General features: G+C 41.1%; 1 protein-coding gene across 5 annotated transcripts in view; it reads left to right on the plus strand.

Annotated features, from left to right (window-relative positions):
* Positions 1-10,850, plus strand: part of CEP44 (centrosomal protein 44) — a 214,529-nt gene extending 203,679 nt beyond the window's left edge. For all 5 annotated transcript variants that reach the window (XM_063920646.1, XM_063920645.1, XM_063920649.1 and 2 more), the window contains 3 exons: positions 1,836-1,963; positions 2,634-2,671; positions 10,736-10,850. In XM_063920646.1, coding sequence (XP_063776716.1) covers positions 1,836-1,963; positions 2,634-2,671; positions 10,736-10,781 — 212 coding nt within the window. In that variant the 3' untranslated portion in view covers positions 10,782-10,850. The remainder of the gene's footprint in view (positions 1-1,835; positions 1,964-2,633; positions 2,672-10,735) is intronic.
* Positions 10,851-12,550: the final 1,700 nt, after the last annotated feature.

Below are 12,550 nucleotides of genomic sequence, written 5' to 3' on the forward strand. Positions count from 1 at the left end.
CTACCTTGGTGAAGACCGAAGTCTTCTGCCGCCGATTTTCCGGACCTCTTCTTGCTTCTGGCTCTGTAAGGGGGGCGGCGGCGCGGCTCCGGGAACGAACACCAAGGCCAGTTCCATGCGGTCGATCCCTCTGGAGCTAATGGTGTCCAGTAGCCTAAGAAGCCCAAGCTAGCTGCAAGCAGGTAGGTTCGCTTCTTCTCCCCTTAGTCCCTCGATACAGTGAGCCTGTTGCCAGCAGGTCTCACTGTAAAATAAAAAACCTAAAATAAACTTTCTTTCTAGGAGCTCAGGAGAGCCCCTAGTGTGCATCCAGCTCGGCCGGGCACAGAAATCCAACTGAGGTCTGGAGGAGGGTCATAGTGGGAGGAGCCAGTGCACACCAGATAGTACCTAATCTTTCTTTTAGAGTGCCCAGTCTCCTGCGGAGCCCGTCTATTCCCCATGGTCCTTACGGAGTTCCCAGCATCCACTAGGATGTCAGAGAAATTTATTTTGCAAACTCCTCCTTCAAGGATTGTTAATTGGAAGTCAGATCACAACAAATTCGATATTGCCAAACGCCAACTTTCCTTCGGGCATCTGGGATGAACTTGCGCCTCTGAGTTTTAGGGTACAACTGGTACATTAGAATAAAATTTCAAGTTGTAGATATAAAAGCATAAGGCATTTCTGTGCTGCTGCTGTGATGGGTTGGAATGAGCAGAGGACTTGACAGATGAATCATTGGTTATAGAAATCTCAAGACAATCAGCTACTGTCCTTCATTTTTATCAGCTGAACCACTCTCCTCTTAATTCTGGGATGTGTGCTTTGTGGGCACAAGCTTGACGTAACTGCATCCGTGGTATACTTCTTTGGTATTATGCTTGCTGATAGACACAGAGCCAGGGCCGTTGTTTTTCATGTTCACAGAATTTGTGAAAGCCAAACGAGATAGTAGTGAATTCACTACTGAGTGCATGTGAAATGGAATTCCAAGAGATCTTCTAAACAACGTCCTCTGGAGTGTGAGAACACTTTCTGTGTCACCATGCAATTTTCCCACTGCCATCACATATTTAAACTACCTTATAATTATGAGAAAAGGATTGTGTGAGGAAGTGTTTAGAAATGATGTGAATTTAGCCATCTACAACTGGATGCAATGTAATAACTAATACATAGGCTGCTCTCTCCCACATTCTAATAAAGAGAGGAATATTGAACTTTGTTTTTTCATAGCATTTTTTGGGTTTTAAATCTGGATTAGATGGTTTGGACAATTAAATTAATTAAACTAGTTATGGGGATTTTATACTACAGAAGAATAATGTGTAGGCTTTTCTTTATTGCTTGTTATGTATACCCTTGGTATCAAACATTGCAGCATGTAGTTCTACTGCCATCTAGTGGTTGATTTAATAAATCCACTGTTTAGTTCAGACATGATTATACAGTAAAACAATCATATGCTATAAAATGTGTTAATAACGTATCAGTTCTGTGATTGTGTTTCTGCTGCTTCAAATTCCATGAAAATAATATGCCACTGTTTGAACAGTGTTCTAATGTTTACCTATTAATAGCACCAGTGGTTTTCTTATCTCAAACAATGATCAATCGCACATTCTTGAGGTTAGAGGTTTGGATTTCAAGTTGCCTGGGCCACTTGGTATTTCTCTGTGTCTATAATTTAACACTGGGAGCTGCAGGAAAACTCCAGTTGCGCCAGTAACAGTTATGCTTTATGTAAACACTGTACGTTGTTATGAGTGCAGTAAATCAAGTTGTGTGATAGTTATCCCTGTAAATGCACAAAGAATATTTACAAATGGTATTTATTTTTTTTCCTTCAGATTTGAACTTCAAGACCGATATTCCAGAGAACAATCACCAGTCGTCTGGATACAGTTCTTTGCTATCTGCAGACACATCTCCCATAGCTATTGACATAAATTATAGGAACGCCACAGAAGACTCAACAGTAAGTAAAATAGGCAAATGATTCAGTGAATTCCATTCCAGGGTCAAAAGAACAAGTAAGCATTAGTGCTGATAAATGTTTGCTAAACTGTACTGGTATTCATGTTAATTGCCACTAATGGGCAGCGTAGTCAGTGCATGGGCACATTGTTTTACTTCTAAAGACACATGCCAAACTGCAGCCATTCATCTGTAAAATCATCATTGCCTGCTGTTACTGGTTCCCCACTGGGATTACTTCCCAGAGGCAGTGGCATCTTGTGCCAGCCATAAGCCTTGGTCATGCCTTTTATTCTGTATGCCAGTGGTTCCTAAACTGGGTGCCTAGGCACCCTGGGGTGCCTCAGGACACTAGCAGGGGTGCCTTGGATTGGTGGTCAAGGACCAATTAAAATTATTTTTGGTTAAAGTAATAGACAAAACCAGTGCTTGCAGTTGCCAATTATAAAATATGAGGACAAACAGAAGCAAATTTTGTCCCACACCACACTAAAGAAACTAAGGATGACACATAAACATAATATGCTTATTGTTTTCTAAAATTCTCAATAAGAAACTTTTGGCCTAGGGTTGCCGAGAACAAATTCTGATTCTCTAGGGCGCCATGATTTAAAAAAGTTTGGGAACCACTGCTGTATGCTGTAAATGAACAGCTGTATTTGTGTTTACAGGAGACCACAAAACAAAGGATGGACAGATTAGCTAAAATGTAAGTAACAGAAGACTTAATTTGTCTATTCACCACAGTGTTGTCTGATATTTCCACCACTAGTGCCAGGTAGATGACGTGCCGTACAGTTTATGGCGTTTTCAGGAAATGATATAGGTAGCCAACATCAAGAAGCCATGTCTAAATGTTAGAAGTGTGGAAATAGGTGATATGTTATGCTAGAAATGGAGGACACCGTTTCTGCATTGTTAACCTAAGGAACATCAGCTGACACGCACTCTAGAGTCAGTCCTTTTGTATACTTATGAATCTCATTTACATACTAAACACTGGGTGCTCCAGTGTCCTCCATACTCTAAAAGCATACTGGTAGAGCAAATGGGTACTGTCAAAAAAACAAAAATGACCTGTGTGTCTATGTAAGCGCCACTGGGGCAGGGATTCATGTGAATGACTGAGATATTCTCTGTAAAGTGCTGTGTACACTGTATAAATAACTGTTAATGAACACATGATAGCCACCCATTCATAGAACCTATGGGGTTGTCCAGGTGTCCACAAGACCACCCCTTAGCAGTGCATAATGGTTTCACGCCACCGCAGTCCGTGCGCTTGGGTCGCAGGCGCATTCAAGAATATCATCCCAGATGTACCCAACAGCCACATAACTAATGTATAGTGAGTCACCAATACACCAGCTGCAGCACTATGTGAAGCCCAGGATGCAGCCTATGTGGAAAATCTGAAGTTACATTAATATGGCTACAGTATCTTCTCAATAGGCCACATCACTGTGTTTGCCTGTGGAATTTTTACTGCTTCCTCTCACCTGCTGATGTACTGCTAATATGCTTTCACATAAGATCCTGTCTCTGCTGCTGCCTTGGCTCTCATGTTCTGGTCTCCATTTCAGTGTTATTTATTTAGTTTATAATTACCTATAATGATGCTGTTCTCACCTACTGTGACTGTATCTTCTGTGTTTACCACTTAGAGATTCCTTCAGGCTATTACTGACTTGGGGCAAAAGATGGCAGCTCAGGTGATGGAACTGCTTGCTGAATTGTCCTTTTTTTATGTCTAGTTCTGCCATAAGAACAGAATAAGATGGTTGCAGAATTCTTTTTCACCTTTGCAGACTATAGTGATCATGTTTTTTTTTTTTTTTTTTTTTTTTTTACCAGCTTATCCCCTTGAGGATGGTGTGCTAAGAATATATTGCCGTCCTTGAAAGATGTTTTGTTCCAAGTTGTTTTTACCTCAATTTGCTGTTCGATGAGCCCACTGTATATTTCCGTGGCCTCCTATGTTGGACAGTCTCCTGGGAACATTTATTGCAAAAATTCTTTATTTTGCGTATCCCGGTGTTGCTGTTCACCTTAACGGAACTTCAGTATAGGTTGCCTCACTTTCCCCAGGGTGAGATGACCCCGGGTCATGTAATTTATGATTTATTTGTATCCTGTTTTGGTCTCTTTTCGCCATTGCTTGTTTTTCTTTACTGTGTCTTATTATTGCTCTGTACAATATAATTCTATTTGATTTGTTTATATATTGTCATATTTTACTCCCTTAATACTTAAGTCTCCTGGGTTGGATCAATGATGTTATCCTCTTTAGTTTTTCTGCTTGATATTTGCTTGTTTTCTTGAATTGGTTAGACTCTATAGTTTTACTTTTGTGAGTCTCATGTTGCCACCTTGCAATTGAAGGGGGGGTTTTGTTCGTGGAGATATGCCATAAGTTGTTGTTTGCTCTATTCTATTGTCCAAGTTTTGGAGATGATGGCTAGCGTGTATTTTGTTTGTTTATATTGTTCTGCTATTTGTCTATTACATGCCCTCCTTATGTTTATAGGTTGATATCAGAGCAATTCTGTTCAGTGTTAGGTGCTGGGGGTATTTTTTTTTTTTTTGAAAGCAGTCGTTAACCTTGGGAAGGCAACTTCGACTGGCAAAGGGATCAGGGTGGCAGCACCATTCTTCAACCAGAGAGCTCCAGTTCTCACTAGGCAAAGGGAGGACTCGGAGAAACTTTTGTTCCTGGATTAGGACATCTCCACATGACTGGCAGTAAAATGTGTTTTTGTCTTCACACTTCAGGATTTCCTTCAAAGTTGGAATCAGTTCTGTAGTGCAGTCAACTTCAGCCTTTAACCGCACATGTAATCCTTCACCAGAGTAGTACTGTACATATCTGCATGTGGAAGGAACTAGCTTGACCTCCTGTGGTAAATGAAGATCCTCGCAGTTATCGGGGGACTGGATCTGCAAGGACGACCGAGTTACTGAAATGTCAATTGGAAATCGTTTGCCTTCCAGGCTCCCTCCTAAATACCTGTTGTGATCAGCAATCACCTGAGCTCCGGGCGGGTGTTCGGCGCCCTGGCGTGCGGGGGCGCTTGGCAATGACGTCATCCCGTTGTACAGACCCTGCTGTAGCTAACGAGGCGCCTGTGCTCTGCGTCAACCCGTCGTCAGGGAAACTCCTGCAAGCGTGTGTGGTAACTAGGGACGCCTACGCGTCTCATCGCCCTCACTGTCCCGCTGGTTATATCACCGTATGCCGCTCCTTCCCAGCTCTGTTAGAAAAATAAAATGTTTAAAAGAACATAGACAACCTGTGAAATAGTATGTGTTAACCCATAGATAAGAATCAACATGCACTGTAAGGAAAAAATATGCACTTTAAGGAAAAATATATACTCATTATTAAATCCTCAGAAACTAGGTTAAATGGAATGATATTCAAAAGGAACATATACTAATGTTGGCAATAAACATAACCTATCATTAATTATATATTTTCTATGTGAGACTGTTCCAGCAGATCTTCTCATTTAGGCCCCTGGGGGCCACAGTGTCCAGTCTCGTGATCCATCTGGCTTCCAAGATTAATAGCTGTTTGTTTCTGTCGCCTCCTCGTCTGTTTGGTGGTAAATGGTCGATGATCATATATCTGACACTGGATAGTGAGTGTCCCCTTTCTGCAAAATGCTTGGCTACTGGTTGGTCGCTGTTACCACTTTGGATCGCCGCTCGAATTGCCGATCTATGTTGTGTGGCTCTTTCCTTGAAGGGGCGTATGGTTTTACCCACATAGTATGAGCCACAAGGGCATCGGATGATGTATACAACGTAGGCCGTGGTGCAAGTCACCGCATGCTTAATGGGGATGTATTTCCCACTATGTGGGTGTCGGAACACTTTTCCTGTGTCCATATGACTGCAAGTGGTGCAGTTGATGCATTTATAACATCCCCTGCGGTGTTGGACATTCACTGTTGATGGATAGTTGCTGAATCCAGTTATGTCGGTTCGTACCACCCAGTTCTTAATATTTCTCCCTCGACGGAAACTTGTCATGGGTTTTTTGGTTTTAAAGCCTTTTAAATCAGTGTCAGTGCTGATTATAGGCCACAGGGCCTTGGTGGCTTGCTGGATAATACCGCTACTGGTGGTGTAATTCGTCGGCCAAATTATACGGTCATCATTTTTATTTGTTTTTTTGCGGGTATGTAGCAGCTGTTCCCTGGGGGTTTGTAAGACTTTTCTTTTGTGCTGTAAAAGCAACTCTTCTGGATATCCTCGTTTCAGAAACTTGGTGATCATCTCATCCAGCTGTTTGCATAATGTTTCCTGGTCACTGTTTATACGTGCGACCCTCAGCATCTGAGAGTACGGGAGTCCAGACTTGAGTGCTGTAGGGTGATGGCTATTATACCCTAGCAGTGTGTTACGGTCAGTACTCTTGCTATATACAGATGTAGCCAACCTTCCCTCTCTGTTTTCCAACAGGACATCCAGGTAACTTATTTCTTTGAAACTGTATTTATAAGTGAATTGGATAGGTCCCTTGAGGGCATTAATGGATTCCACCAAGGTCACCAGTGTGTCACTGGTTCCAGACCAAAAGATGATGAGGTCATCTATATATCGCAGAAATAATTTCGAATGTTCCATAAATAGTGGATTACTGTAAAATAAATGCTGTTCCTGTGCATACATATAGATGTTTGCATATGTTGGTGATACATTCGATCCCATGGAGCATCCGGATACCTGTAAATAATAACGTCCATCAAAGAGGAAATAATTTCTGTGCAATACCAGACTCAAAAGTTGTATTACAAAGGCCACCTTCGGCCCCTTATATTGTCTGCTGTTTCTGATGAATTCTTGTATGTGTTTGTCGTTACATGTTGATTCTATGCATCATATCCTGACGACGGTGCGTGTCGGCACCGAAACGTTGATAATGAATTGATGTATTATTGAAATTTTTAATACACTATTGCTGCAAAGAAAAAGCCTCTGAGTGCCGTTCCATTTAGAAATCTATATATATATATATATATATATATATATATATATATATATATATATATATATATGTGTGTAACTGGCATGCTGTTTGGATGTCTTCACTGACTGTCTTGAGAAAGGCCCTAGGGGCCGAAACGTCGACACACGATTGGTGATTATGATGTATCAATAAACCTTTATACTCTTATGGACTGGTGAGTGCCCTCTGTTGGTTTTTCCAACACACCTGGTATATGTGATACCCTGTCGGGGTTATCATGAGCAGCACCCCATGGTGATGATTTATTGGACGTGAGTGCGGACATTTCTATGGATATATATATATATATATATATATATATATATGTATATATATGTATATGTATGTTCGGTGTCGGAATTATACAACAAGAAGAATTTGGTTTCTATGTAAAGATTCTTTGAACACCATTTCTTCAACAAGATCTATAGCATCAACAGTTGTGATCAGAAGAGCCCTCTGGATAAACCCTAGGGCAGCTGATGCCTTCCCATTCACCTGTCTGTCTTTTGGCCTGGCAGTGCTTCCTAGAAGTCAGAACGTCCAAATGTGGTAAAACAGTTGTGCCAGAAGATGCTGTGATTGACATCCTTATTGCATAAACATGGCTGGATTGTGAACAAGGCAAAGCGTCCTCTCGTTACTTTTTCTGGGAGTACAAATATTTACCGTACACAAGGTAACTGTTTCAGAGTTGAAGTGTCTCAACATAGAGCTTGTAAGTTGTGACAGTGCAGATTCCATCAGTGGGCAGCAGTAGGGAAAGTGCTTATACTGTTGGGAATATTTTTCTCCATTATAGAGCAATAGTTCCCTGAGCATGTCCTCAGCTAGTACAGTTTGATCTGCAATTAAAAACCAGCTTCCTTTGATCATACCATCAGTCTGTCAAGAACCACTACTAAGTGTCTTATCTGGTGGAAAACCCAAGGACACAGGGAATGTCATGCTCAGATCTAAATAGGTAACGTTATTGACAGACTAAAGCGGTAAAGGTTGGGGAGCCCATCTGGCAAAGACTGCACCAGGATTTGTCACAGAAGGAAAATAAACAGACAAATATACTGGAAATTAGAGCTGTATGGAAAGCAGTTCAGCAGTTGCTGGGGAAGAATATCAGAATGTTCTAAGACATCAGAACGGTTGTGAACTTTATAATATAATTATAAGTAGCCTAAAGAACACATTGGGTGGAAAGATACCTACATTGTCAAAGAGAAAGCAGTCGTGAACTGATTAAGCTGTATGCAAGTTGGTACCTTAATCAGGAAGTCTTCCAACTGCTGATAGTCCGTTTTGGTCTCCATAAGATGGACTTTATGGAAATACGACAGAATGCCTTTCTTCCCATGACACAGAGTACCGGGGACAGAAGGTGCAGATGCATTGACAATGCCTTAGAAAATCCAGCTAGCCGTACGTACTCCCTTTCCTGTCATCACTCTTCTGCTAAGAAAGCTCAACAAAGATAAAGTAGAAGAGCTAGCAGCTCTTCCATTTTGGTCATGACGCCTGTGGTTCTGTGGATGTTTCAGGTGGAAACCATGGCCTCATGCTCCTTGTCCAAATATGTTGGTTTGGGGTCTAGTCTTTTACCCAAATGCACAACAAATAAATTTGATGGTATGGAAATTGATTGGGAACAGCTCAGATGAAGGAATATCAGTCTATAATTAATACTGTACCAAATTTTAGAAGCTGAATTTAGTGAACAAATTCACTTTGTATTTGTCCAGCATAAAGTGACTGCTTACAAAAGCCCAAAATTTTAAATTGCAAAACTTTTAATATCAAAAATCCCCTTTCACACTAGCTACTTCTAGATGGATGGGAGAAGTATTCATACAGTCATACAAGAAATCTTGACATAAAGTGCCAGCCATACTGAAAGTGAGAGGTAGCAACTTCTTGGCAAAGAGAGCTAAGGTCTAGATGACAGAACTTTGCAGGGCAACCGGATGATGTCTTTCCGTATGCACTCTAGCCATGGTCACTCTGCTCACTTGGCTTTGGTAACTTTATTCTCCAAACAGCTACTAAATAATGTTTGATTTAACAGCATGTGTGTCTTGATTTGTTCATTTTTGGCTCTGCCTATTGTATTTCTTGTTAAATCCCATGGTGATGGCTGCCTTGGAGTATGAAAGAGAAAATTGCAAAGTATGGTTATTGGTGATTCCTTAATCCCTTTTGTTTGAAGTACTCAATGGCAACACAGGTTACCCACCTGCTTTGCTTGGATATTATAGAATTCAAAGACAGCTTGGGAAGTCACCCGAAGACGCAGAAGATGAGGAGCTGCATTATATCCCATCAAGGGATGTGTTTGGGTTTTTTTTTTGTGTCCCTGCTTGGGTTAGCCCACTTCAACTGGCAATGTGGAACCACTTTGAAGACAAAAAAAACAACAACTTGAAATGACCTCTCATAAGCATACAGCTGACAACGCATAAGCAGGATGGAGTGAGGGCTTTTTCAAATGATACTGCTTACTGTGATTTCCTTTTTATATTATCTGCATGCAGACCATGTGCATGATCTATTGAAATCGTTCAGCATTGATGTTCTCTCCACAGACTAACTGATCACGGCTCGGGATGCTGTTTTTCAGCAAACTCTGCACTGTAAATTGAGTTAATTAATATTTTTTTTTATTTTCTCAGTCTTATAAGCTAAGAATCCAAATTACACTTAATTACTACTAAACTGTTTTCACTAAAATAACAAAGGGTTTATGACTCCCACCTCTCTGTTGGTTCTACAGTTTTCAAACTTTCGACTGCAGATTTAATTAAAAATGCATTACAAAGAGTCACTGTTTCCAGTTAATGGGGCTTTTGCAGAGTGTACATTACGTTATTTGGCAGTGTATATTTTTACACTGTGTATGCCCAGAACACGTACAGATGTAAGTACATGTATGCAGAGAGGCATACATTATGGAAGGAACCGGAAGTTTGGAACATTGGTGTGTCACCATTCTCACATAGACAAAGTCCAGTAAGGATATGTTCATGTATCTTATTCAATCAGCAATTAGGCACATACTGGATATGCCTGTTCGTAGGCGTATCTTTTGCTCCTGCTATAGAGCAAGTGCAAATACATGAAGACTTGTGGCAAATCAGGGGCATGTGCTGCCCATGCAGATCTGGACGCTTTTGGAAGGGCATATGTTTCTGACTAGGTGCAGAAATTCGCAAGCTTTGCTTTCTCTATTTCTCTGAGTAAGTTGCTCCCATGTTGCTAGAAACGCTGCATCAACCCCAAGGTAAACATCTTATGATGTATGAAGTATAAATATAGTCCTTTGGTTAATTGGTTGTGGTCATTGTCCTAGTCTAATAGGCCCTACAGTACACACTGGGCGATATTACTAAAAGATACGAACGATCTCGTTCATTAATGAACGAGATACCATTCATATCTTTCAGTGTGGGGGCACCAGCTATAAACGATGCGCGGCCCACCCTCGTTCATCGTTGGTGCATGCAGGCCGATATGGACGATCTCCTCCATATTTGCCTGCACTGCTATGGAGCCGGGTGATGGGGTGAGTGAAGAAACTTCACTGCCCCCCCGCCGCCAGGATGCCCGTCGGCCGTATCTGCCGTTGGGCAGCTCGGCGGCGGATCGCATAGTGTGTAGGGCCCTTTAAGTATGTTGATATTTAAACTAAATGACAGTACATTTAGCAATATTTTGTTTGTGCAAATAGTCCTATAATTGGCATGTTCTCTCTGTTTTTGTTTCCTTTAGGCTGGAAGAGACATCAACACTTTTGAAATATTCAAATAGTACATAGTAATTTAGCATTTCCTGTATGTAAATGTTTGGAAATATGTGCAATAAAGTATTTTTATGAAAAAACTAATTTGCAATAACTTGTGTTGTGTCCTTTTGTGATAATTAGAAATGTTTATTCCAGAGGATCTCAAAGGCTGTCCTTATGGGAAAAAAAGAAAGAGAGGCGGTGACCCGGCGCCGATTAACCAGCCAGATATCTGCAGCTTATTCCATGGGTGTCCTCAACCCATAAACGGACAAAAAGTATTTGGCTAAAATTAAAAAGCACTGGTATTTGGCTAAATAGTATTAGCTTTTATTTTTTGATATGTATAAAAAAACCACACCTAAAAAAATACATACTGAGAAGTTCAATAGACTTCTTGGAAAGCAGCCACTAACCCCTATTGCACACTGTAACTGAAGCCGCTGTAATAAATTCTTTACCTTCGTACTCTGTCCCCAGTTAGCGTACACAGTCCCGTACTGTGTACGCACTTTGCGTACACACACCGGAATAGCCGTGCAGCTTACACTCAGTGCATACACACAGACCGACGCGCTGAGAGCACGAGGCAGCTCTAGGTGTGGCAATTACACTATACAAACGCTCAACAGAAACTGAATGCGACACCAGTATTTGATTGTAAGTTGTGGTCCAAAGCAGCAACAAGTAATATATTTGAAAAAGGGGATTGCAATAAGTTACAATATAAATGGTACAACACCATACAATTCAATCACAGAGAGCGAGAGTCACACCCAATGATATATATGCTTTGTCGCTTGCACCACCCGGATCCGGTCCCCAGTTGTCTGGCGAGACGACCTATGAGTCTTTAAAAAGCAGAGAGAGAGAGTGACCGGCCCTGGTGCAAGGTTTATATACCCTTGCCCAAAATACAATACAATGGGGTTGTATGCTCTCCACTGATTGGTTGGAGGGATGGTCGTTTACAGTACATGAGAGGTCATTGGTCGGTTTGAAGAGATGGGCGATGCCTTGATCCAGGGGTGTGTACAGCTGGTCAGCTCTGGATTCCCACCGCATACCAAGTACATAATAAACACAAATATACCTTTAATCTGCCTTTGCGAATAACTATTCGCAACGACATGCGATCTTCTCCAAACCAACACCAGATTATTACTCATAATTATCCGAACACGTAGATACCATGCATGATGCTCTGATCAGTTACTGTCCCCTCGCATACTGTAAAGGTGTATAATTCCCTTGTTGTGCCTTGTAAATAAGTAAAAGATGCATGAGGGGAAAGGGGAGACTATGTGTAATGTGTGTACTAAGTTTGGGAAATATGTAATGTGTGACAGATATTTCCATGTTCATTAGGTGACTTTGTTATGTTATCTCCAGGCAACATGATCCTACACATGAAATGACCAACCATTCTCAAGATACACACATACTTCTAAATATATATATATATATATATATTTAGAAGTGTTTCCCTGCTATTATATCTATCTTTCAAAGGTTTTTCTAGACTGCAGGCTGCCAGTAGTTAATAATTTGCAACCGCAGGCTTGTGTGTATCTATTGGGATATTTGTCTCCCATTGTTCTGGCCCCCACCAAACGATGTCTTGTTTGGTTTGTGTTTGTCTTTCTTCACAGACCAGGGGGTCTGTTCAAACATTGGAGTGAACAAGACATTGTGTTGGAAGGATGTGCGTGTTTGGTTAGATTAGTGTGTGTGTGAACAGTGACTCGACACAGGCTGGAAACTGTGACATGTGTCTGTAATCATTTTCCATTGCAAGTAAG

This window comes from Pseudophryne corroboree, chromosome 1 (genome assembly GCF_028390025.1).
Source record: "Pseudophryne corroboree isolate aPseCor3 chromosome 1, aPseCor3.hap2, whole genome shotgun sequence".
Taxonomy (NCBI): Eukaryota; Metazoa; Chordata; class Amphibia; order Anura; family Myobatrachidae; genus Pseudophryne; species Pseudophryne corroboree.